Raw genomic sequence first — 27,864 nt, 5'->3', positions numbered from 1 at the left:
AACTTTTGCCTGCATTATTTTGCAAAATGTCGAGTTTTCCTCGTGGAACTTTGCTGGTCTTTTCCCACACGTCTGATGGAGGCGCCATTGAGAGCTGCTAGCTAGGCTAAGTTAAAGAGGGCGCAAAGCTTCAAAGTTCTTCGACGACTTGAAGAGTTGTTCCTTTGATATATGCTAACAGACGGAGCTAAAGAAGGCCGCAAAGCTTCAACGAGGTCTTGAAAATGATTTTGGCTGATATTTAAGGTCATAAAGTAGCTTATGCTAGACATGTCGGGGACCCCTAGGTAGGTTAAATTGGGTGGCGAAAACTGCGCATGCGCGGTGGCAGCGTCACTTCCTTCGATGCATTAAGTTTATAAATGTAAGAGAGTCGGACATAGGAAATAATTATTCTTCAAATGTTCTGACATGTGGTTTGAGCAAAAAAATGTTTGCGCAGGTTTGAATTAAATTGAAAATTAAATTAAACATAAATCACTTGAAGATTGCGTCTCAAAAGGAGGCGTCGCAAAACGCGCATGCGCAGAAAAATCGTCCATGATAATGGTGCTGTTGCTGTTTCGCCGATTAGCCTCACGGGAGAGGTAGTTCTTCATTGAAACGGTTTGAACTCGCAGGAATCAGTCTCTTATTTAGGTACCGCTCTCTCGTGGTCACCGGTAGATCACCGGCCAACGTCTTCTCATGTTACCTCACCCCGAAGTTATTACAGAAGGGATTGTGTGTCGTGTTACCGCAAGTTTAGAGTCCTGATGGGTGTGGGGAAAAAACTGTCCTTGAGCCTAATTGTCCGTACTTTGTGAAACCTATAGCGTCTGCCAGAGGGCAGCAGCTGGAACAGATTGTAACCAGGGTGGTATGGGTCCCTAGTGATGTTCCTGGCTCTGCTGAGGTAATGAGGGCTGGCAATGTCTTCCAGTGAGGGCAGAGAGCAGCCGACAATCTTCTGGGCAGTGTTAATCACTCTCTGCATGGCCTTTTTGTCTGCTGCCGTGCTTCCATCTTACCACACTGTGATGCAGTATGCCAGGATGCTCTCCACAGTGGCTCTATAGAAGGTTAACAGAAGCTTAGTGTCCAAGTTGTTCCTCCTGAGTACCCTCAGGAAATGGAGTCGTTTCTGAGCCTTCTTCACCACTGCCGTGGTGTTTGTAGACCAGGAGAGCTTATCCGTGACGTCGACCCCCAGGAATTTAAAGGACTGGACCCTGTCTACACATACTCCATTTATGAGGAGTGGGGCCAGATCTGTGCTGTGTTTGTGAAAGTCCAGGATTATTTCTTTAGTTTTCGTGGTGTTCAGTGTGAGATTGTTCACCCACGGAAAAATATATCAAATGGAATGGATGGTCGATGTCCTACTGACTTACAAACAGAACCTAAGTGTAATTATTGATTATTTGTTTTTCTGTTTGTTGGTGTATTTGTGCACTTCGTGGTGGAGCTTTAAATCTCATTATACTTGTATAATAATAATATAATAATCGGACAGCTATGAGTCATAGCGCTTGGGTCCGAATACATTCACGGTCGCGTCACGACAACGCGGCGCGACCATAACACTTTTACGTGCACCCTATGTGAGTAAATATGTGCCGCGTTGCATTTGTACGGTTTTCTATTGCTTAATACGGGGAATTCCAATCATTAATACGGGGAGGAATTGGCCCAGGTTGACAGGTATGTAGTAGGAGGCAGATCACCACCCAAACATCTTTTCATATTACCGCAAAAGGGAATGTGTGTTATGTTATCGCAAATTTAGAGTTCTGTTGGATGTGGGGAAAAAACTGTCCTTAAGCCTATTTGTCCGTGCTTTGTGGGACCTATAGCGTCTGCCAGAGGGCAGCAGGTGGAACAGAATGTATAATGTATAATGACAATAAAAACATTAAATTCTATTCATTCAATTCAATTTTTAAAAGGCATTCATTTTCCGTATTGTGGCCATTTTACCAAATAAATGACTGTGAGTATTAAGTCTCAGCCAGAATTAAAGTACTATATTAGCTTCAAGTCAGATGGTGCAGACAATAGCACGAGATTTTGATCCTAAAGATTGTTCCAATACCGTCACTTTGAGGCTATAGGCAGTTACTGCAACTGAACGTTCTTTTTCGTCCTTTATTTTTCAACGGAGTGATTAAAGTACTAAAACAACGTGAAGATAACGAAGACTTTTGCGATTCAGTAATAACCTTTTAAAATTAAAACAATCAAAAGTCCACAAACATGTACTAGGACTCTTCTTTGACTATTAGTGTGTTTAATTAGATACATAGTAGTTTTTCTGCCTGTCCTCTCGCGCTGGTTTAGCTCAGTGGTTACTTCATCTAGAAACAATACTTGCTCAGCATTCGCTTCTACTCAATCCCAGACTGGGATCGAACCACGGGCGCCGTCCAGTGTTTTTCTGCTTTTTTTCCTACCAAAATCTTATTACACAATTCACATCGATGTTAATGTAAGATTTTCTATTAATTTTGACCCTTAGAATTGCGTGCGAGGTGCATTTGGTTGACAGTTTTGAACAAAATAGGAAGACATACACAGTAGATTTGAATATAATACCACTTTTAGTTAAATGTTCACAGTAGATTGTTGCAAATCCATGTGAGTACATTGATTATTCATTAAATATTGATTACATTAAGAACTAAGGGTAAGAAATACGCCTTTAAAAAACTTGATCTAATTGACTCAACAGCGACTCTTATAGGTTGTTTTAGAGTAAATCAATGTTGACTTTCACTTGGAAAAGCTATATGTATTGAAATCAAGGCTCTGCAAAAACAAATAACTCAGCCAATAATGATAAACGCTTTTTGTCATTTTGAACCTTAGACGCGCTTGTATAAGATTTGTATAAAATGTCAATATTTGCAAGGAAGTAGCACAAAAGTGTAGTCAGGGGTTACTTCATGTAGAATCAACTCTCTCTAAGAATGCACCTCTACTCCATACTTGACTGGGATTGAACCGTGGGTGCAGTCCACTGTCTTTTCTCATTTTTGTTACACAAAATCATGTAACGCCTGACGACGCCTGCCCCCGTTATTTTACAGACCGCATTACTCATCAAGTCTTCTAAACAAAAAGAACCAAACTGCACTTCAAATTGACTCATGGCTTACTAGTAATTTATTCCAATTCGAGCATTTACCCAATCTTGGTTTGGTTTACAGAGTCCAATGGACTGTGGAAGCCCAATGATGTTTCAGGGAACGCTCTCTAACACTCTTATATCTGAGCCAAATTGACTTGCATCTTATTTTGGCTAGGTTTGTAAAGTCCAATGTGTTGCTGAAGCCCAGGGATTAACCAAGGACCTTTCGATCTTCAGTCTAACACTCACCCAACTGAGCTACCTCAGCTATTGGAGTTACATGACGACCGACAAGTACTGTAAATTTACTCATTGCTTACTAGTAAATTATTCCACTTACAGCATTAACTGATTTTGGTTTGGTTGACAGCGTCCAATGGACTGCCGAAGTACAGGGTTGATTGAGGGAAGTTTAAACCTCCAATCCAACGCTCTCCCATCTGAGCTTCTGCTCGTGTAGGTCAACAAGAACCAACTTGGACTGCAAATGGACTCATGGCTTACAAGTAAACAGATTCAGTCTAACGCTCTCCCATTGAAGCTTCTTTGGCTTTTGTAAATGGACAATAACCAACAAGTACTGCAAAGTGACTCATTGCTTACTAATAAATTATTCCAGTATTAAATGGTTTTGGTAGGGTTTATAGAGTCCAATGGACTGCCAAAGGTTGGGGTTTAATCAGGGACCTGTAGTTTAGATCTTCAGGCTAATACTCTCCCATCTGAGTTACTTTGACTCACATAGGTGAACAAAAACCGACCTAGACTGTATATTGACTCATGGCTACCTAGTAAACTGAACTCAAATAGAGTATTAGCTGACTTCATACAGGGCAATGGAGTGGTGCAGCCTAGGGTTGAACCGGGTAATTTTAGATTTTCAGTCCAATTTTAAATCCTGTTTGTTTTCCATTCCTAGATTTATTTCCTTGTTAGCTGGTTGGAAATCAGTTCCTTTATCAGAAGACATCTCTGTTACTTGTCCTATTCTGCCAAGAAATCTTCTGATTGCATTGAGCCAGGCATCAGTGTCGATGGAAGATGAAACTTCCAATGAATTCATTCATTCAACTTCCGTACCGCGCATCATTGTAAGGGTTGCATGGGTTGCCTATCCCAGTTGACTTCAGGGAAAAGGCAAACCACAAGCTAGACTGGTCGCCAGTCAGCCATAGGGCTCACAGAGAGACAGAAGACCATTTGCACTCTCCATCCTACCACCACCAGCAGGAATTGAGCCTACCCGCACCAAAAACAGGCGAGTGAACCACCACACCATCAAGCGTACTCCATTGTATTTAATGTGTTCTCTTATTGCAAGATGTGTGAAGATTATGCCATATTTATTTACTAGGCGTCTTCCCCTTTATGCTTGAAACGGACCAAAGCAATTAACGGCAACTCTTGAGAACGGTGGATCGTCGGACATTACCCTGCAGGAAGGTAGATCTGCCTGTCGTTCAATAAAGCCTGCGATTGGCTGGCCACTGATTCAGAGTATTCCCTCCCTGAAGGATCTGGCAAAAATAAAGAAATGAATTTCCTTTGAAATTTTCATATTTTTTTTATCTCTACTCTTTTCTGTTTTTGTTAAACTAGTATCGCCTTTTTTTAATAAAGGGAGGAAAAGTATATCGCTGGTGGTCCTTAAGAGCGCCGGCAGCAGGTGGGAATAGCCACATGCCTTAGTATATCTGCTTCGATTAGTTTGATTGATTAGTTTTGTGAGTCAGCTTGTGAAATCTAAAATGAAAAGAAGCAGAGTGGTGCAGTGGAAGCGTGCTAGGCCCATAACCCAGAGGTTAATGGATTGAAACCATTCTCTTTTTGGATCATATGTTGACAGCAATAGGCCATCAGAATTTATTTTGTCTTTTCCCAAATCAGAAAAAAAGACAAATAGTGTGAACCTTAGCTCTATGTGTAATTAATGTCAACTATAGTAAAATAATCTGGAGTCACATGACACTATGATTGGACAAAGCAACTGAAGAGCACCAAATGTGCTCATTCTCAACAGGTTTCGAGGAAGTTCACAGAATAATTTGTAAATGGCAGGCAAAGCCATCATTGTCCGCCACTTCCCATACCAACACACACACACACACACACACACACACACACACACACACACACACACACACACACACACACACGTGTCTCTTAATGTTCTCCTTCTGAGTGAGCCCACAAACAGAGCAGTAAAATCGTTTTTCACCAGTGTGTGTGATAGGTTCACCAATAGGTATTCCCAAATGCACGCACAAATAAGAGAAACATGAGACTCATCAGAGGTGTTCTTGCAAGAGAGAAATCGAACCTGATGCGTATTCGTCCAAGGTTCATTCTCCCGTTCGACGCCTCGCTTGCTGTTTATTACACAAGATTTTACAACAGGCATCTCAGTTCTCAAAACAATTGAAAGTCCCCCGGATCTTCCCAAGGGAGCTTTGTGAAGAATCTTGTGCAAAGTCCAGCTGGAGAGAGGAGTGACCTCCCCGCTGCTTAGGCATTGTACGCAAATATATAATATTTCAAGACTAATAATCCTAACATTTTTAAGTGAAGCAAAGCGTTCTTCATTGCAAGCAAATATATAATAATGTAAGACTAATAACCCTAACATTTTAAAGGAAGCAAAGCATTCTTCATTGCGAGCAAATATATAATAATGCAAGACTAATAACCCTAACAGTGGGTCTTGCATGTTTATTAAGTTTGTCTTAACTGTGAACGTTTGACCACAAAGTGAGCCAGAAAAAGGTGTTTCACCAGTGTGGGTCCTTGTGTGCCTATTTAAGTTAACCTTCTGTGTGAATCTTTGAGCAAGAACTAATCAGGAAAAATGTTTTTCGCCTGGGTGGGTTCTTAAATGGGTTTTTAGGGTTTGCTTCTGTCTGAATGTCAAATTGATTGTTGAATATGCTACAGAAACGTGTGCTGGTTTCACTGAATGTAGTCAATTTGGCGTTTTGCTTTCATACGAGAGCAAAAAGACTGACACCCCAACGTTGGGCAGGCCTTTAAATAAGCTGTACTGGCAAAAGTGAGGATCGTCAAACATATATATTATTATATATTATGTGAATGTTTATACAGTCTTGTGTAACTTAGATTCCGTTTCAAAAGAAAGGCTTTAATTTGTTAACTTAAATCACCCCTCATTCTCATGAATAAAATATGTAATTTCAGGTTTGCTTCTGTCATTTCAATCATTAAACTTGGGAATTCCAAGAGTAAATAAATGTATTTTGACCAAAACACAAACTGCACATGAACATTTTTATTATTCTTAATTCTTATTCTTGAATGGCTTTTGACTGAATGTTTGACCACAAACTGAGCAGGAAAAAGTCTTTCACCTGTGTGGGTTTGAGAGCCCATTTTCTAGAAACCAGTTTCGGTGAAGCTTTAGCCACAAACTGATGATGAACAAGGTTTCTCAACAGTGTGTGTTCTTGTGTGCTTTTTTGTGTGAATGCTTTACAAGAAAGAGAGCAGGAAAAATGTTTCTTATCAGTGTGGGCCCTTGTGTCTATTTCCAAAGATTCCATTTCAGTGACACTGTGGCCACAGACTGAGCAAAGTTTTTTCACTAGTGTGGGTTCTTGTGAGCCGAATGAGGATAAGCGATGTAGAAGATGAACAAATGAATCCTTTACACCAGGGGTCCCCAAACTTTTTCCTGTGAGGGCCACATAACTTTTCCCTTCTCTGATCTACGATCGTAGGGGAGCTTATAAAAATTATTGTTTTCTAGAAAGCCACACAACCAAATAACCCTTTCCAGGTTCTTTACAGAAAAAAAGTCAGGAAACAAATAACACTATTAATGAAATAAATAATAACTAAATAACCCTCTCTGAGTTCTTCACAGAAAGGAAATAAATAACACTATTTATGAAATAAATAAGAACTAATCCTTTTGTTCCAATAGGCTTGTAGACACCGCTGTTTGCAGCTCTCTCATCAACTTCCCTGTGAAAACCACAAAGGAAGCAGGTTGAGAAACTGAACTAAGTGAAACCGCACCTACACAGCACAATACATTTCACTACCAGTATGGTTGTAAATATGGATTTTATCCCAGTAGATTTTATTATGATTATATTTGTTTATGCTCAGAATGACTCATTCAAGTCAGAAAAGTGAGCTTACCTATGTATGTTCATCAGTGTGAACTGTGGGCCTGCATCTGGCTGGTGAGAAGTTGAATATCAGGTTCCATTCTAGTTACAGCCAGTCTCAAGCACTGATGCAAATGTTCATCTGTCAATCTTGATCTCATCAGAGTTTTCAGCAGTTTCATGCGAGAAAAGGTTTTCTCGCAGATATACGTGCTGCCAAAAACTGAGGACATTTTCATTGCATGTTTTTTGATGTTTGGATATGTGTCGTTTGGGGGGGAGGCATAGAAGTCAATGAGACTGTTGAGCTTGAATGCGTCTTTCAGAACATCACAGTTCTGTAACTCAGCCAACTCAAACTGATATGAAGGCTGGGCTTCATCAATGTCGGCAACAAAGGGGTTCTGAAAAAGACGGATTTCTTTTGCATGAACATGTAGTTCAGTGAATCGCACACCGAACTCCGCCTTCAGCATTTCCAGTGCTTCCACGCACTTTTCAGCTGGGAACGGGACCGCTGGGTTCTCTGTCGACAGGTTTTGGGTAGCAGGAAGATGGACAAAGTTGCGCTTTTTCACTTGTTCCAAAAGCAGCGCTAATTTCACCTCAAATGCTTTTATGTGTGAATACATGTCGCAAATGAGTTTCCCTTCGCCTTGTAGCTGCAAGTTAAGGCGGTTAAGTATTTCTGTCACGTCTGTTAAAAATGCGAGGTGCCATTTCCATTCTGGGTTGATCAGCTCTGGGACCGTTTTGTCTTTTAAATGAAGAAATGCGTTAATTTCGGGTAGAAGCTCGTAAAAACGCCTCAAAACTCTGCCCCGGCTCAGCCATCGGACCTCTGTGTAGTACAGCACATCTCCGTGCGTAGACTCCAGTTCAGACAGGAATTCTTGGAACTGCCTGTGTTTAAGTCCCTTTGCCCTGATGAAGTTTATGCACGACACCACAACCTTCATTACAGAATCCCACGTCAACACTTTGCAGCACAGTGCTTGCTGGTGAATTAGGCAGTGGACTCGTAGCGGGGCGGTGAGACCCCTTTTTTCCAACTCACGGTTCATGCGTCCTATTAAACCGCGAGTTTCGCCCACCATGCTAGGAGCCCCGTCAGTCGTGATGCTAGCCAGCTTTGACCAGTCCAGGTCCAACTTCTCCATGGTTTGGCACACTTTGTCAAAAATATCCTCTCCCGTTGTGGTCCCTTTGAGACTTTGGAGGGCTGCCAGATCCTCGCATATCTCAAAGTTTGTGCTAACTCCACGAATAAAAATGAGCAGTTGCGCTGTGTCTTGCACGTCCGTGCTTTCATCCAGTGCTAATGAAAAACAGTCAAATTCTTTCGTCTTCTGCTGCAGCTGGGCATAGACATTATTCCCGATTTCTTCAACGCGTCTGGTGATTGTACTCGCCGACAGACTTACGGCATTAAATGCATCTTTCTTCTCGGGACACACTTCCTCCACGACAACATCCATACATTTCTTAAAAAACTCTCCGTCAGTGAAAGGCTTACCGTTGCTTGCTATCAGTTTAGCAACCCGAAAGCTGGCCCGAACGGATGCCTGGTTCAGCTGAGCTTGGCGTAGAAATGTAGTCTGCTGAGATAATAGTCCAACTTTTAGCTTTGAGAGTTTGTCTGCTCGTATTTGGCCTTGCACACTATCGTACTTGTCTTTGTGACGGGATTCATAGTGCCGGCGAAGATTGTATTCTTTGAATACTGCCACCGTCTCTTGACAGATGAGACAAACAGCCTTTTCTTTGCATTGAAAAAAATAATAATCGTTTGTCCACTGCAGGTTAAATACCCTGCATTCTGAATCAATTTTTCTCTTAACTCACCTTTTCGCCTTTATTCCATTCTCAAACAAGTTCAGGTTGCACAGTTTTTATATGCTTGAATAGCATCGCAATAGCGATGGCCCCAGGGCTCCGCCCTCACCTGCGATCGTCCAGATGTCTCGCTAACACTCTGCTCGCACATGCAACGGTGGAAGTGCCCCATGCATCAGAGGGAAACACTCTCCCCGCGCATGTCACCAAAGAAGCAATGCAAAGGCCCGCTTCACTGGGATGATTTGTGGACTCAGCAGGGGTGCAATGAACCAAACACAAGATTAAAACGTCCCAGTCTTCAAGGCCAAATAGGAAAAAAATCCGATAGCGTCTCTGGTATTGTTCAGAGGGCCGGTCCAAATGTGCCGGCGGGCTGCATCCCAAAAAAAAAAAAAAAACAGCGTCTCTGGTATTGTTCAGAGGGCCGGTCCAAATGTGCCGGCGGGCCGGATCCGGCCCGCGGGCCGTAGTTTGGTGACCCCTGCCTTAAGACCTGGTCGTCTGGAGCGACATTTGATCACAAACCACGAAGCATTAAAAGAAAAGCCAAAGCAGTTCTTCACAGCCAAACTTCATGCGCTGAATCGTATGAAGCTGGACTCAAACTGTGTTTTTCATAAAGAAACGTGGAAACTGGCAGAAGCATCTTACGAACTGTCACTACTTATTGCAAAAGCAAAGAAGTCTCACTCTGTGGGGGAGACTCTTGTAAAACCTTGCATTTTGAGTGCTGCAAATACTGTGCTTGGGGAAGAAAGCCAAAGAAAGTTATCAAAGATGTCCTTGTCAGATAACACAGTAAAGCGTCGTATTGACGAACTTTCAGAAGACATAAAACAACAAGTTCTGGACAAAATAAAAGCATCTCATTTTTCTGCAATACAGTGTGATTAAACTACTGATGTTGCTAACCTCTGCCAGCTGCTTGTTTATTCACGATTTGTGGATGAAGGAACTGTGAAAGAGGAAATTCTTTTTTTCAGCAACACTGGAGACAACAGCAAAGGCTATCGATGTTTTTTCAAAAGTTGATGAGTTTTTCCAAGAGCATGGTCTTTCATGGGAACAAGTAGTCGTTGTTTGTACTGATGGTGCCCCAGCAATGATTGGATCTCGCTCTGGATTCGTAAAGCTGGCGAAGGAAAAAAATCCTGCTGTAACTGGGACTCATTGTGTTATCCACAGACAAGCACTAGCAAGCAAAACTCTGCAAGGTAATCTACGCAGTGCTCTGAATTTGTCAATAAAAGTGGTGAATTTTGTAAAGAATAGCTCTTTGAATTCTAGGCTTTTTGCAGCTCTTTGCTCAGATCTGGGCACTGATTACAAGACTCTCCTGTTTCACACGGAAGTCCGCTGGCTTTCCAAGGGAAACATGCTGAGTCGTCTTTACGAGCTCAAGGATGAAGTGGAAATTTTCTTGCAGAGGCAGAAACAAGACAAACTGTATGAAGCATTCACAGAGGAAAACTTTCAGCTTTCACTAGCATACCTTGTGGACTTTTTTGAGGCTATCAACAACCTCAATTTGAAGTTACAAGGAAAAAGTACAAACATCATTGCACACTCTGATGTAATCAGAGCTTTGACTGAAAAAATTCATCTTTGGAAACGAAAAGTACAAGTTGGGAACTTTTCAATATTCTCACATCTCAATGAGCTCTTATCTGAGAAGAGAAAACTTGAGCAGTATGACTTCACAAAAGAGGTTTTATCTCATCTCGATTCCCTTGCTGAGGAAGTTATGCGCTATTTTCCAGAGGTCACAATGGAGAATTCTCTTTGGACTTTGGTGCAGAATCCATTTAACACTGATGTGGAGTTGTTACTGGACTCACTGCAAGAGGAAGCCATCAATTTGAAATGTGACTCGAGCGCGAAAAGGGACTTTGAAACAATGAAGTTAGAAGAGTTTTGGTTGAAATATCTGCCAATGTACCCAAAAGTAGGTGAAGAAGCACTTCGTGTGATTCTTCCCCTTTCTTCAACTTATCTTTGTGAAGCAGGGTTTTCGGCTGTTGTTGTCCTGAAAACAAAGCAGCGGAACCGACTTGATGTAGCAAATGACTTGCGTTGTGCGCTGTCATTCTTCAAACCTAGGATTTCTGATCTCGTGAGGAAGAAGCAACAACATCCATCTCATTAAATTAGTTCATAAAATTGTGCCTAGGTCTCATGAATCTTTCCAAATATTATATGTAATGTTTTCAATTTATTTAGATTCTTAAAATTGCCAGTCAATTTTGCCAGTTTGCTAAAGTTTTTTTTCGATCCCTTTCAACCAAATGTGTTTAGTTTACTTAGAAAAAATGTCTCTCTGGAATGTACTATTATTTGTTTGAGTGGCTTTCATTATTAGAATTTAATACAAAGAGAGATCTGTTTTCCTGAACAATGCTAAGAAATGCAATAAAATAAAATAAGTTCACATGAGCAAAAGAGGAAGTGGGAGGGGGGGGGGGCATGCAGGTCTACTGGAAGCAAGAAGGGGGCATCAGGTAAGATAGTTTGGGAACCACTCCTCTACATAGAGCACGTGAGGATGCTCTTCATTGACTATAGCTCAGCCTTCAACACCATAAAACCGGACATTCTGACTGACAAACTCTCCCACCTTGGACTATCCTCTTCAATCTGCTGCTGGATAAAGAACTTCTTGACCAACCGACCACAAACTGTTAGACTTGGTCCCCACCTCTCTTCCTCCATTACACTGAGCACTGGCTCCCCTCAAGGCATTGTACTGAGTCCTCTTCTGTACTCCCTGTACACATACGACTGTACACCAACCCACCAGTCTAACGCCATCATCAAATTTGCCGATGACACCACTGTGGTCGGACTCATCTCAGGAGGGGATGAGTCGGCCTACAGAGATGAAGTCAACAAACTGTCTCTGTGGTGCTCAGTGAACAATCTCACATTGAACACCACGAAAACTAAATAAATAATCCTGGACTTTCGCAAACACGGCACAGATCTGGCCCCACTCCGCATAAATGGAGTATGTGTAGACAGGGTCCAGTACTTTAAATTCCTGGGGGTCCACGTCACGGATAAGCTCTCATGGTCCTTAAACATCACGGCAGGAGTGAAGAAGGCTCAGAAATGACTCCATTTCCTCAGGGTACTTAGGAGGAACAACTTGGACACCAAGCTTCTGATAACCTTCTATAGGACCACTGTAGAGAGCATCCTGGCGTACTGCATCACAGTGTGGTACGCTGGAAGCATGGCGGCAGACAAAAAAGCCATGCAGAAAGTGATTAACACTGCCCAGAGGATTGTCGGCTGCTCTCTGCCCTCACTGGAAGACATTGCCAGCCCTCGTTACCTCAGCAGAGCCAGGAACATCATAGGGGACCCATACCACCCTGGTCACAATCTGTTCCAGCTGCTGCCCTCTGGCAGACGCTATAGGTCCCACAAAGTACGGACAAATAGGCTTAAGGACAGTTTTTTTCCCCACATCCATCAGAACTCTAAATTTGCGGTAACACAACACACATTCACTTCTGAGGTAATATGAAAAGATGTTTGGGTGGTGATCTGCCTCCTACTAGCTGACTGAAGGTAAGTGAAAGACAGTGAGAGGTAAGTGACCTGTATCCATAACAGCAGAATGCCAAATTACAAGTCCGTAACTATCACTTATTTAAGTCTTTTGCCGAGTAAATGCACCTTATGGAGAAGCACTACCAATTTCGTCATACGCAGTTTCTGGGTGTGATGACAAGTAGGCTTTTGTTGTTGATGATGACGACAGGGCCTATGTCTGATGATGATGATGATGATGATGATTATTATTATTATTATTATTATTATTATTATTATTATTATTATTATTATTATTAAATGGAATTTATCTTCTTCTCTGCTGGCCTAAGAAATATCTGAATCATATATTTTATTTTGTCCATTAATGCTTCCAGATGTGTGTTTTCATATTGAAGCATTTAACCAATCACATTTCAGCCATTATTTGTTGCCAGGGTCAGAAATCTTCCTCAAGGCCTTCACAATCAGTTCTGCGGGCTCTGCTGCATTAAACAAGCATCAACAAGACTGTTGCTTTAACCCAGGGGTCCCCAAACTTTTTCTTGTGAGGGCCACATAACTTTTCCCTTCTCTGATGGGGGGCCGGTGTCAGTTTGTAACAGAAAAAGTGTGACGATCGTAGGGGAGCTTAATTTTTTTTATTGTTTTCCAGAAAGCCACACATAACTAAATAACCCTTTCCAGGGCTGCAGCTGGGCATATACATTACTCCCGATTTCTTCAACGCATCTGGTCATTGTACTCACTGACAGACTTACGGCATTAAATGCATCTTTCTTCTCGGGACACACCTCCTCCGCGACAGTATCCATACATTTCTTAACAAACTCTCCATCAGTGAAAGGCTTACCGCTGCTTGCTATCAATTTAGCAACCCAAAAGCTGGCCCAAACGGATGCCTGGTTCTGCTGAGATAGTAGTCCACTTTTTCGCTTTGAGAGTTTGTCTGCTCGTATTTGGCCTTGCAATCTATCGTACTTGTCTTTGCGACGCGATTCATAGTGTCGGCAAAGATTGTATTCTTTGAATACCGCCACCGTCTCTTGACAAATGAGACAAACAGCCTTTTCTTTGCATTGAACAAAAAAATAATCGTTTGTCCACTCCAGGTTAAATACCCTGCATTCTGAATCAATTTTTCTCTCACCTAACTTTTTCGCCATTATTCCGTTCTCAAACAGGTTGCAGTTTTAATATGCTTGAATAGTCCGCGATGGTCCCAGGGCTTCGCCCTCACCTGCGATCGTCCAGATGTCTCGGTAACACTGCTCGTGCATGCAACGGTGGACGTGCCCGCATGCATCAAAGGGAAACACTCTCCCCGCGCGTGTCACCAAAGAAGCAATGCGAAGCCCCGCTTCACTGGGATGATTTGTGGGCTCAGCAGGGGTGCAATGAACCAAACACAAGATTAAAACGTCCCAGTCTTCAAGGCCAAATAGGAAAAAAAATCAGATAGCGTCTCTGGTATTGTTCAGAGGGCCGGTCCAAATGTGCCGGCGGGCCGCATCCCAAAAAAAAAAAAAAAAAATAAAAAAAAAAAAAAAAAATCCGATAGCGTCTCTGGTATTGTTCAGAGGGCCGGTCCAAATGTGCCGGCGGGCCGGATATGGCCCGCGGGCCGTAGTTTGGTGACCCCTGCTTTAACCAATCAGAATTCGATTTGGTGACAACAAGGCCATTTCGCAGGCATAGGGATACGTCATCGCTTTCACCAACTATGATTGGCTAGTAGGCGGCCCTAGGCCAAAGTGAGCCAGCCAGAGATCGCAAACTCCACCCACAATGGCTGACAGAGGAAAATAAATAGGTTTGGTGGCAGATTTGCTCACAAAGCTATTTTCCAGACTGACTTTTCCAGAAAAAAAATGGACATCATTAAGAAAGGGCAGTCAACTCCGAAGCAAGCAAGCCTGTTACAGCCGGGAAAATGGTGTGTGCGCCACTTTCAGTGCGCTAACTTAGCTGCACAAGCAAATATATTGTTGTGTTGATTTAAAGCCATTTTCAAAACGGACTATGCCGGAAATATGACAGGACAGGCTCGACTTTCATCATTAGCTTCGATGGTGATAGGAAAGAAGGAAGAAAGAAAGAAAGGAGGATGGATATTGTGTACAGTTAAAAAGATTTTTTGGTGAGTATAATATGGCTATATTCCTAAATATTTTATTTCAATTGTGGGCCCAGTTCTGAAATCTGAAAAGCTCCAGTGTTTATATTTAAGCTCCAGTGTTTGTATTTAATCACTAAATGCTGCTAGGATGTGGATTTTACCCCAGTTAGATTTTTGCCGTTTCGCCATTGACGTCCATTGCTGTCTTTTCCCGGGAAAAATCACCCCCCTGGCCTGGTTGTAATGTCTCAAAAGCTCCAGTATTTCTATTCAATCAATAAATGATGCTAGGAAGTGGATTTTACCTAATTTTAGTGCATTTTTTGTCATTTCACGTATGGACGTATCAACGTTCATCGCTGTCTTTTTACCAAGGAAATGATACTCCGGGCCCGGTTCTGATGTCTAAAAAGGTCCAGTATTTGTATTTAATCAATAAATGCGGTTTTTGGCTGGATTTTACCCCATTTTCCGGCAATGTTTGCCCATACGCCATTGACGTTCATTGCTGTCTTTTCCCGGGAAAATCACCCCCTGGCCTGGTTTTAATGTCTAAAAAGCTCCAGTATTTGTATTTAATCATGAAATGCTGCTAGGAAGTGGATTTTACCGCATTTTTGTGCATTAATTTATTGATTATTTTTTATGTGTCGCAGCTGTAGCTGCAGTAGAGGTTTTACGTTGAAGGCACTACCAGAAAATGCACCACCCGCCACTGATATATCCTCAATACGACGCTATCTTGGGGAAAAAATGTATGCTGAATGCAGTCAATGTGGCGCTTTGCTTTCATATTACAGCAAAAAGAGTGGCACCTCGACGCTGAGCAGGCATTTAAACAAGCTGTACTGGCAAAAATGATGATCGTCAATCAATATATTATTATATCAAATGTGAATGTTTATACAGTCTTGTTTAACTTAGATTTTGTAACAAAAGAAAGGCTTTAATTTGTTCATTTAAATCACCCCTCATCCTCATGAATAATATATGAAATTTCAGATTCACTTCTGTCGTTTCAATCATTAAACTTAGGAACTTCAAGAGTTAGTATATGTATTTTGACAAATAGAGGGGTTTGCATCTCTCATGGAGATACTGCAATACCAGGATGATGCGTGGAGTGGAAGGATCAATCTCCTATTCCATCACCTAGTCCCAAATATCAATTTAATATATGGTCCCCATTTAGGAGACATAACAGATATTAAACAGATAAGAACAGATACTACACTTGATCTTAGTCAAAAGGCCGAGAAGCGATATTCCTTAAACAGGCGCGAAGGACGACTTCATTCCAGATAATTCAACCTAAAGTAGTGGAAACACACGTCGGATGTCAATAGTAACATACATTTACATATACAACAAACTACAATGACACACGTTTAGTGTGATAACAGGGAAACTCATCTCATCCCATTTTCTGAACCGCTTTATCCTCATTAGGGTTTGCAGGGGGTGCTGGAGCCAATCCCAGCTGTCTCCGGGGCAGAGGCGGGGGACACCCTGAATCGGTGGCCAGCCGATCGCAGGGCACAAGGAGACGGACAACCATGCACTCTCACACCCATACCTTGGGGCAATTTAGCGTGTCCAATCAGCCTACCATGCATGTTTTTCGGAATGTGGAAGGAAACCCACACAGGGAGAACATGCAAACTCCACACAGGTGGACGTTACCTGGATTGCTGCACTTGTCATAAAGCGAATTGGACGAGATTGATTTTGTTCTTTTTCAAACCAACCTGCACAACCCCCTCTGGTGGAATTATATTTGTCATAAAAAGGAATTATTAACATTTAGGCATAATGGAATTAGATTGTGTGCAAATATATTATAAAAAGGGGGAATGTCAGGATTATTTCATATTATAAGTTTGCTTGCAACAAAGAATATGCTTTGCTTTACCATTAAACTTACTTTGCTATATTTGCTTAAAGTAAAATGATGTATAAATGCTTTGCTCCTGATAGCCTAAGTTAGACTAAACAAAGAGAAGCCAAACGCCTTGGACTACTTGGAGCGGACTAAACAAAGATGATCCAGAGCACCTTGAACTGCACCTGCATCCACCACAGACACACCCATAAGAATTCCAGACTTTCATTTGTCACCTCAACGGGAGAGCCTTGGCTCCAACTTCCATCACAGCGAACCCCAAATCTGGCCTTTTGTTGGAATCTTTCGATTCCAAAAGGGGGATTGAAGGGTGCATTTGAAACGTAAGAAAGTTTGGTACCATAAAAACACGTACAGAAAGAACTCTGGCCAGCGTGCAAAACTGCTGATAACCACAGTGTCAGCGGCTCCCCAGCTGTCTACAGGGTTGTGTCAGCATGAAGTTAACCCTGAGCCTCCCATAGATAAACTCTCTTCTTCCCATCTGGACCCTCAATGAGATAGAAGCCATTATTTGTATCGCATTGACAGTCACATAGCGCTATGTTTATTAAACTTGACGAGTTGTTGTCACATTTCTGCCTGTTTCCATTAATTAGCTCTTGAACAATTTCAACAAACATGCGAGTGATTAATCCTAAGGCAGTGTGACTGAGTGGTCCAAGTTGCTGGATTTAGGCCCCAGTCTCTCAGGAGGTGTGGATTCAAATCCCACCACTGCCATTAACTCAATAGCTGAATTCTGTTCTTTCACTAATTTTGTTATACGCAGCTGTGTATGATGACAATAAAGGCTTTTGATTTGACTTTTTGAACAATCAACAGACTTTTACTCTTCAGGCAGTATGGAAGTTGAATGAATGATCGTGCAAATTGCTGCTCTACTTGTGAAAAATTCAGGTTACGAAACATCTTCTGGAACCAATTATATTTTCTTAAGTAGATGTAACACTGCATTGGTTTATCATGGTATTAAATTCCTTTATCTTAGATCCATCTAGTGGATGTATAGCACAACCCCAACCAGCACTACTACTACTACTACTACTACTACCACTACTACTACTACTACTACCACTACTACTACTACTACTACTACTACCACTACTACTACTACCACTACTACTACTACTACTACTACTACCACTACTACTACTACTAGTACTACTACTACTAGTACTACTACTACCACTACTACTACTACTACCATTACTACTACTACTACCACTACTACTACTACTACCACTACTACTACTACTACTACCACTACTACTACTACCACCACCACCACTACTACTACTACCACTACTACTACTACCACCACCACTACTACTACTACCACTACTACCACTACTACTACTACTACCACTTCTACTACTACTACCACTACTACTAATACTACTACTACCAATACTACTACTACTACTACTACCACTACTACTACTACTACTACTACTACTACTACTACTACCACTTCTACTACTACTACCACTACTACTAATACTACTACCAATACTACTACTACTACTACCACTACTACTACTACTACTACTGCGCCTTATATGTGCATAATATATAAAACCAATTTTAATAAAAGCCATTCTTTGAAGGTGCGGCTTTTATGTTGATATTAGTACACATACACGACACCCTCTGATCTCACCGCCAGGTGGTCACGTGGTTCACGCCGGCCCAGATAGTTTCAAACACAACCAGCCCTGCAGTGTAGTATTTCTTAAGGGACGGAGAGCAATAATTGCCACATTTCATGGTAAAAACATCTGACTTTGTTAAATGAAGTAGTGATAAAGTAGCATGTAATATGTCAATTGAATGATCGATTAACACTTGATTATAAACCCACTGCTTATTTCATGAATGTTTTAACTTATATTACTCTGAAGATGAGATTTTTCTGTCAACAGGTTCCAGATGTTTGTTTCCCATTTTTAACTTTGTATTTAAAAAAAAAACCATTCTATTTGGTATTCAGATTTTCAAAGCATCATTTTGTTAGAGATTATAAAAATGTGATTTGTAGAGAAGTGCTATTTTATTCTAGTATTATTTTGAGTTGTGCCTTTGTTCAGACCTTTTTTGTTTTGTAGTCACACTAGTGAGACACCTTATTCCTATTCTATTCATGGTAAAAAAAATCAGGGCACCATGTTACTCCACACTGTTTTCATTAGTACTGTTTCATCAGATTTAATTCACCTATGAAGTTACATGCCTCGATCCTAGGCCTTCCTGCATGCAAATCTAGAATATACTTTTTACTTCATGCTGATGTAATCAATTGTCACTTTTCATGGGCAATATTTGAAGCAAATGACCAACAATGCAAGGAATTAAATATAATTAATCATTTATAGATTTTTAATCATTGGAATGAATATTGCAAAAAATAACTATAGCTCTATAGCTATCGTAAATTAAGGTGTGTTGTTGGAATTATGTTTAGAAAGTGCCTTCTAAATTATAGACCCCTTCAAGGATTTTTTTAATTTCCATTACTATTTATTTCAAATGTGCAGAAAGTCCAACTCCCTAAAACAAAAGAGCACACACATTTAAAACACATAATAAAAGTAGCTCCCATTTGTCAATACCACAAATCAATTTCACACAAAAACTCAATTCACATATAATAATCCTCTTTTAAAAAAAAAGTAAAACCCAGTAAATACGCTTCCTGTGTTCAATGAGTACTGTTGTGTTCAATAGATTCAGTTTTTCATTGAGTTACTTTAACTTGTACTATTAGAAAACTACTCTTGTTTCTCTTTAAATCAAACAAATCTTTCTTTCACCTTTTAAGATTTCTGTGGAAGAGTGTTGAGTCTAGTGTGGCCGAGCGGCCCAAGGTGCTTGATTAAGCTCGAGTCTCTCAGGGGTGTGGGGTGGGTCAAATCCCACCACTGCCAATTGATTATTCTGCCAAATTCTGTCATTGACAACTTCAGACCTATTGGATTACATGTATATACCCTGAGCCTTTACCATGCATGCATGGTGCTCTTGCTTTTCGGATGGAATTTGATTTTAGACATCCTTTAACTGCTTCAATGTTTCTCCATGACAAAGCCTTAATTCTTTACATTCATGTCAAATTCATTCATTCATTTTCTGTACCCTCTGCCTCATTCACATTGAATGTCAGAAAATGATGCTCATAAATAATCATATAATCAATGTATTTTTAGTTTATGTAGAATAGTTTTTTACTGGACAGTATTTTCTTGGCTCCTTTTCTGAAGTTTCAGATGAGGAGTTGTGGTACAAGTTACATAAATTGATGCAAAACAGAATCATCGTCTTCAACACCACAGTAATCAGTGAAAACATTTGAAGTTTATTTACTAGGTTTTGATTTATGAGAGAGGAGGATTGTTGTGATATGGGAATCGAGTCTGTGTGTGAAATGGGCTAGTGATATTTTCAAATGGAATGTAGTTTTATTCTATGTCTCTTAAATGTGTGGGTCCTTTTGGTTTGGGGAGTTGGATTTTCTCTTTTAGCAATTGGGAAAAACAACTGCAATGTGTCACTGTCAATCATGAGTTACTGAAAATGCACATTTGAAATAAATAAATCGTACTGGAAAATGAAACATTTCTCGAAGGTGTCTATAACCCAAAAGAGACTTTTTAAACAATTTCCAAAACGGGCCGTAATTTGTGACTCATAGTCATGTTTTAGTATACACTTCTGCAATATTGAATATTTAGTGAAAGTATTGATAAATGTCTGATAAACATTCATAATTATTTAGTTACATTTACATTTACTAACCTAGTGGTTAGCACGTTGGCGTTACAGTTCCGAGGTCATGGGTTCAAAATACACACAAGAACCCACACAGGTGAAAAACCATAGTCAGGACAAATGTACTCAATGGACGTTTTCCACTTTTAGTCCTTTGCGTGTGTTTTTATCTAATCCAAGAGTGTTGGCTCAGCAGATTTAACTCGTCAGTGACGTTAAATGGCGATCTGACAAAAGTAAACACATTATAAGTTATTTTCCCAGTTAATTTTCGTTCATTTTCACTTTTTGAACTTGTGTTTTCTGTTTATTTCTTAACTACTATCACCTTTTTTTTAAATATAAGAAAATGTGAAATGTGAATTTCATTGCAGGGTTCAAACTTAGTCAGGATCCCCGCCTTTTCTTCTGTTTACAACTAATTGGGATAGGGCCCAACAACCACACGAGCCCCATGAGGATAAGCAATACAGAAGATGAACAAATGAACATTTTACACCCCCCTCATGTAATCAAAAAGTTCCCTTTTTAACAAGACATTCAACCATTCCATAAACGTGTAGGGAAATCCAATCATTGTAACAACCAACCACATCTACTCGAATGTAAAATAATAAAAACTACCCTCACAAGATATTCCAAGGCTGTTGAACAAGACACAAAGAGCCACATTTTTAAACTGTCTGACTGAACCCTTATGGTCCCCTTAAATTATAAACGCGTTGTTGATTCGTTTCCTGTCTCTTATGTCTTACACTCTACTGGGACCATGAAAAAAGTGCTAAAACAGTGAATTTCACTGGATTCATCTGTTGAAGGCATTTTTCATTGATAATACGGTTCCAGACTCTGGGTTAAAAGTTCTCTTTAGATTTTTTGTCCGAACATTGTCACCTACCGGAAATGTATCTTGATGAAAATATTTGGAAAAACTCAAATCTGGTGCTGTGGTTTTTGCTTGTTTAAGCATGTGCTGCTCCCGCTCTGACAAAGAAGTGGGTTGTATTTGAAGGAGTTCTTCAATTGCACAGTCATCACTGACATCAAAGTTCGCTGACCAGAATGTCAGATGTTTGATGTTTGATATAGCTTTCGCGAAAATGTATAAACTACCATTTCAGATGATCATGCTAGATCAAAATGATAGTGCATTTTTTTTAATCTCAGCTATGATTTTGCATTCAAATATTTTTTTTCTTTGATTGAAGAGTTTTTTTTATTATAGTGAGGTTATGAATTGTTTGAATGCACATCAATATTTAGACCAAGGGATTTCTTTTTATTGAATAATAAGACAATAATTACAAATAGAATCAATGTACCTCCATTAATGTAGTTTAACAATATACTCGTGATGAAAAAATAATCCAGAATTATCAGAGAAGAGTTTTTTTTTCAATGATCCACAAACTGGTTCTTTTTAATTCTGCTGGGCAAAATGCCACCCACCTACTACTTCATGTTTGGCAACTAGCACCTTATTAGGCTACTGTAGCACCATCTTTGCAGTGATGTGAACGACTGTTAAAGGAAGAGCACTCTGTCTTCCTTCTCGGGTCCGATTAATTTCGGATATACAGGCTGGAGGCGAGAAACAGTGACTTCAAAGCTTTTATTACAGAATATTCTGAGCACAGGTGAACCACAGGCAAGGCTGTCGTCCACAAATGCGCCGAGACAGACAACATACATTCATTCACCTTTATTCTCTCAAGAGGGTGGTACCGAAACCGAACAGGGATGGGATTTTCCCCTACTTCAGACAGTAAGCTATTTGTTATGAACCGGCAAATAGAAGATATCGACAATGTTGCAAGTCTTCCAGGATAAGCCATTTGTTATGAACCGGCAAATAGAAGATAACGACAATGTTGCAAGTGTTCAAGGACACATCTGGCTACAGGACAGAGCTCTACAAAGGAGAAGCTTGAGACTCATGGAGTCATGACTATAAACAGGCAAAATACACATTTCAATATGAGACCCACTTCACGACCCAGCTATTTGCAAAGCCCCTCTTTTTAGGCAATGAATCGAATATTTGTCCCAATAATATTGGGACAAATATTCGATATATATATATATATATATATATATATATATATATATATATATATATATATATGTATATATATATATGTATATATTTATATATATATATATATATATATATATATATATATATATATATATATATATATATATATATATATATATATATATATATATATATATATATATATGTATATGTATATATATATATATATATATATATATATATATCAGTGGCAGGCCGTTAGGGCCTTCAAGGCCTTCTCTGCTGGCCTAAGAAATATCTGAATCATATTATATTTTGTCCATCAATACTTATTATTCCAAATGGTCTGTTAGCTTCCTTTCATTGCTTTTCCCCCTAGTTAAACTGCTTCCAGATGTGTGTTTTCATATTGAAGCATTTAACCAATCACATTTCGAGTTGGCAACCCCACAATGATTTTTCATAGGCGTTAGCATTTTGCTGGCTGGGACATGTCATTGCTTTCACAAACTATGATTGGCTAGTAGGCGGGCCAAAGCAGTACCCAGGCAGCCGAGATCGCAAACTCCACAAGTCGTCGAAGAGCTTGTTTATGCTTTAGCTTAGCTTAGCTAGCAGCTATCAAGGGAACAAGTCGACGAAGAACTCGTTGTAGGTTTCCTGGCTATTTTAGCTCAGCATAGCTAGCAGCTATCAAAGTCGCCGCCATCATCAGAATTCACGTGTGGAAATGTCGGCAAGAACACAACTGCCAAAGCTCCAGGAGGAACTTTTTGAGGTCAAACAGGAGCATTCAACTCACGAGCAATCGACAGTTTGCAACATAACGCACGAGAAAGTTGTTCTTCATAGACTAGAAGGTGGGTACACTTTTTATTTCCATATATTCCCTTAAAGGTATTCTATTGACATGACACTATAGTAGCGTACGTACATTTTCATGAATTTGCACTAGCACCATTCGAAGAAAGACGTAATAAATTATATTTCTATTTAAATATAACCACTCTAGGAGGGAACGAATAAGTCTCAACGCGTGTTAATACTTAACAACGGCATTAAACAGTAGCTTTCCTTTTGTTGTATCCTTATCACAAACAAACAATGTATTTTTCAAATTACGCAAAGCGCGAGCGCCCCCCAGAGGCGTTCAAGAGTCATCCCTGCTACTCGCCCTCCATTTTTGGCTACATGCTTGAGAGACATAACACTTATTTGCATGCTCTTAATTGAAAATTCAAAAAATAGAGATGTAGATGCACTAAACAACAACGAGAGCAGCCTTCAAACAATGGTGTCAAAGTTGCGGCCCGAGGTCCAAATCTGACCCACTGCTACTCCGTGGTGCGGCCTGCGAAAGTACTTAATATTTAATGCTAAAATTCAAATGCAGCTTATAAATAAACAGAATGTTAACTATCATCAGAGATCATCACTACATCACTGTGCACAGACATTGAGGTATGGTCCTCCAAGGCAAGAGCGCTTCACCTCATAGAACTACCAGTACCATCAGAGGAGGGGATCGAGACCACCTTCGAGCGCAAGAAGGCCGAATACTTGAATCTGGCAGCCGAGTGCCAGAAAATTGTCTGGATATGCACCATCCACCCAGTCGAGGTTTGCTGCCGAGGCTACGTTGGGCTTCTCCCACTGTTTTTAATCCCAACATTCATTCATTCATTTTCTGATATGCTAAATCTTGTGGAGGGGGTGCTGTAGCCTATCCCAGCTGCCTTCGGGCCAGAGGCGAGGAACACCCTGAATCGGTGGCCAGCCAATCGCAGAGCACGAGGAGAAAAACAACCATTCACGCTCACACTCATACCTAGGGGCAATTTAGAGTGTCCAATCAGACTATACCTCTATTTCAATCTCATTAATCCCCCAAATAATAATAAACCTGCTACTGAAAAAAAGATAATGCTTTTTTTAATGCCTCCCCTTGGGGAAAGCATTTTAAAAGAATTAAAATGTAAAACATAAAAGAGAATGTTTACAATGAAAAGGCTCCAAAAAAGATTTGACTAATTTTAAGGAGCTACATCACCAGTGAAGAAACTTTTCTGACCAATAGTGCCATACTTTGAAAAATGCACCTATAAACAGTTTTAAACTCATGTTGCTGTTGACGAGAATACTACAGTAGTAAATACTGCATTGTGATGAAATGAATGTATGGCGCCCTCTTCCGTTTGGTTTCATTTCTGTGAACAATAAATTTAGTTATGTTATAATTAGAAAATTGTTAATCAATTATCTTTGTATCTTTGCAGGTTTCAGAAATGATCTTGGTGCTGATGGGCAGGAGTCTGTTGACCTTGAAGGGGAAGTTGAGCTCCCCCAAATCAAAGAGGAGGAGCCAGAGTTCCCTCAACAACAAATGGGTGACGAGCAACTTCCAATCAAAAGGGAGGAAGATGATTTCACCTGGTCACTTGGTGAGTTCGTGAAGAGGGAAGATGTTCTGGGCGTGGCAAGTGGAGGGGCGGAGCCTGCAAACACCAAAACATGGCCCCTAATTAAAGAGGAGGAGCCAGAGTTCCCTCAAAAACAAATGGGAGAAGAGCAACTTCCAATCAAAAAGGAGGAAGATCATTTCACCTGGTCACCAGGTGAGTCCGTTAAAAGGGATTATCTGGGCGTGGTCAGTGAAGGAGCGGAGCCTGCAAACGCCTCAGCATGGCCCCAAATTAAAGAGGAGGAGCAGCCAGAGTTCCCTCAACAGTGCAAAAGAGAAGAGCAACCTCCAATCAAAAACGAGGAATGTGTCAAATGGTCAACTGGTGAGCCTTTCAAGGGTGAAGATGATCTGGGCGTGGCCAACAGAGGGGCGGAGCTTCTGAACGGCAGCTCTCCAGAAGGATGGCGAGCAGAAAATTTAATTGCTCCTTTATTAGATGGCAATGACTTGCTTTTTGACGATGATGTTGAAGATGTTAAGAAAAATCCCAGTGGCGACAAACTTTGCAAATGCTTTCAGTGTGGGAAAACTTTTGGTAAAAAGTCTTCTTTGAAAACACATATGAGGAGCCACACTGGGGAGAAACCCTTATCATGTACAGTTTGTGGTAAAACATTTACACACAAGGGAAACTTAAATAGACATGCAAGAACCCACACGGGTGAAAAGCCATTTTCGTGTCCAGTTTGTGGTCAAGCATTCACACAAATGGGAAGCTTAGTTTGTCATGCAAGAACCCACACTGGTGAAAAACCATTTGCGTGTTCAGTTTGTGGTCAAACATTCACAGAGAAGGGACCCTTAATTAGTCATGCAAGAACACACACTGGTGAAAAACCATTTGCGTGCTCATTTTGTGATAAAATATTTACAGAGAAGGGAAGCTTAAAAAAACATGTAATAACCCACACTGGTGAAAAACCATTTGCGTGTTCAGTTTGTGGTCAAGCATTCACAGACAAGGGAAACTTAATTAGTCATGTAAGAACACACACAGGTGAAAAGCCATTTTCGTGTTCAGTTTGTGGTCAGACATTTACACAGAAGGGACACTTAAATAGGCACGAAATAATCCACATAGGTGAAAAACAATTTCCGTGCTCAGTTTGTGGTAAAAGATTTACACAGAAGGGAAACTTAAAAATCCACATAAGAACCCACACTGGTGAAAAACCATTTGTGTGTTCAGTTTGTGGTCAAGCATTCATACACAAGGGACACTTAAATAGTCATGCAAGAACCCACACAGGTGAAAAACAATTTTCGTGCTCAGTTTGTGGTAAAAGATTTACACAGAAGGGAACCTTAAAAATCCACATAAGAACCCACACTGGTGAAAAACCATTTGTGTGTTCAGTTTGTGGTCAAGCATTCATACACAAGGGAAACTTAAATAGACATGCAAGAACCCACATGGGTGAAAAGCCATTTGCGTGTTCAGTTTGTGGTCAAGCATTCACACACAAGGAAAGCTTAGTTTATCATGCAAGAACCCACACTGGTGAAAAACCATTTGCGTGTTCAGTTTGTTGTCAAGCATTCAAACACAAGGGACACTTAATTAGTCATGTAAGAACACACACAGGTGAAAAGCCATTTTCGTGTTCAGTTTGTGGTCAAGCATTCACACACAAGGAAACCTTAAAAAGGCACACAAGAACCCACACTGGTGAAAAACCATTTGTGTGCTTAGTTTGTGATAAAAGATTTACAGAGAAGGGAAGCTTAAAAAAACATGTAATAACCCACACTGGTGAAAAACCATTTTCGTGTTCAGTTTGTGGTCAAAGATTCACACGGAAGGGACACTTAATTAGGCATGTAAGAACACACACAGGTGAAAAGCCATTTTCGTGTTCAGTTTGTGGTCAAGCATTCACACACAAGGAAACCTTAAAAAGGCACACAAGAACCCACACTGGTGAAAAACCATTTTCGTGTTCAGTTTGCGGTAAAGCCTTTTCTCAAAAGCAAGATTTACAAAAACACACAAGAATCCACACAGGTGAAAAACCATTTCCGTGTTCAGTTTGTGGTAAAACATTTACACGGAAGGGACACTTAAATCTTCACACAAGAACCCACACTGGCGAAAAACCATTTTCGTGCTCAGTTTGTGGTAAAAGTTTTACAGAGAACAGAAGCTTAAAAATACACACAAGAACCCACAGAGGTGAAAAACCATTTTTGTGCTCAGTTTGTGGTAAAAGATTTACAGAGAATGGAGTTTTAAAAGTACACACAAGAACCCACACGGGTGAAAAGCCATTTTTGTGTTCAGTTTGCGGTAAAGCCTTTTCTCAAAGGCAAGATTTACAAAAACACACAAGAACCCACACTGGTGAAAAACCATTTTCGTGTTCAGTTTGCGGTAAAGCCTATTCTAGAAATGAATCCTTAAAAATCCACATAACAACCCACACTGGTGAAAAAACATTCTGAGAATACATGTTGGCTAAGGATTGAAAGCCTACCATAACTCAATCTTCGTTTTATTCTCCATCTCTTGATGTTTATTGTGCCCAATCTGAATAAATCAAACCATTCTCCATTTTGGACCATCAACCGGATGTTTTTTCGACGGACAGTTTGTCGAACAGACATTTCGTCGATGGATTCGCTCGCTCTCAAAGTTATAAACATGAGAGAGGGAGAGTTTGTCATTGCATTGACAATTAAACACTTTAGCATGTCACATATACAAACACACACCGTTTACAAGAAATTACAAATAATATACTAATAGTCTCGATGTGTCTGTTCGGCGAGCTGTCTGGCGTCGTCGCGGGCTAAAAGTATACTAAGACTTTTATTTGTTTGATAAAAATGACCAGATAAAGTATTTCAACACCTTGCTGTATTGCAAGTTCTCGCACTTAGAATTTGAGAGAATGAAGGTTCATCTGCACCTCACAGTCAACATGAATAGGACGTCTACCGCC

At 40.4% G+C, this 27,864-nt stretch overlaps 3 protein-coding genes and 1 non-coding gene across 6 annotated transcripts in view; 2 read left to right on the top strand and 2 right to left on the bottom strand.

Moving 5' to 3' along the window:
- The window catches only part of LOC144065978 (uncharacterized), a 206,738-nt gene that overhangs the window by 142,305 nt on the left and 36,569 nt on the right, over nt 1-27,864 (top strand). The window lies entirely within an intron of this gene.
- LOC144065999 (general transcription factor II-I repeat domain-containing protein 2-like) lies at nt 2-8,467 on the bottom strand. Its single transcript, XM_077589283.1, has 2 exons — nt 7,268-8,467; nt 2-7,087 (listed from the first exon to the last, which is right to left on the bottom strand). The coding sequence occupies exon 1, from the start codon at nt 8,394-8,396 to the stop codon at nt 7,281-7,283; it is 1,116 nt and encodes a 371-aa protein (XP_077445409.1). The 5' UTR covers nt 8,397-8,467; the 3' UTR covers nt 2-7,087; nt 7,268-7,280.
- LOC144065972 (uncharacterized) lies at nt 1,452-27,761 on the top strand. Of its 3 annotated transcripts, XM_077589229.1 has the most exons (3): nt 23,193-23,318; nt 23,912-24,078; nt 24,735-27,761. In XM_077589229.1, the coding sequence occupies exons 2-3, from the start codon at nt 23,922-23,924 to the stop codon at nt 27,362-27,364; spliced, it is 2,787 nt and encodes a 928-aa protein (XP_077445355.1). In that variant the 5' UTR covers nt 23,193-23,318; nt 23,912-23,921; the 3' UTR covers nt 27,365-27,761. The 3 variants fall into 3 exon arrangements, with proteins under 3 accessions (XP_077445357.1, XP_077445356.1, XP_077445355.1); XM_077589231.1 differs by lacking the exons at nt 23,193-23,318; nt 23,912-24,078 and adding an exon at nt 1,452-1,683; XM_077589230.1 differs by lacking the exon at nt 23,912-24,078 and having other exon boundaries at nt 22,984-23,318.
- On the bottom strand, nt 15,823-16,013 carry LOC144066386 (U2 spliceosomal RNA). Its single transcript, XR_013297559.1, has one exon. It is a non-coding gene; the product is annotated as a U2 spliceosomal RNA (small nuclear RNA).

The sequence above is a fragment of the Stigmatopora argus genome, chromosome 20, assembly GCF_051989625.1.
Source record: "Stigmatopora argus isolate UIUO_Sarg chromosome 20, RoL_Sarg_1.0, whole genome shotgun sequence".
NCBI lineage: Eukaryota > Metazoa > Chordata > Actinopteri > Syngnathiformes > Syngnathidae > Stigmatopora > Stigmatopora argus.
Note: the sequence above shows the minus strand (reverse complement) of the source record. Positions and strands in the feature narration are given on the sequence as shown.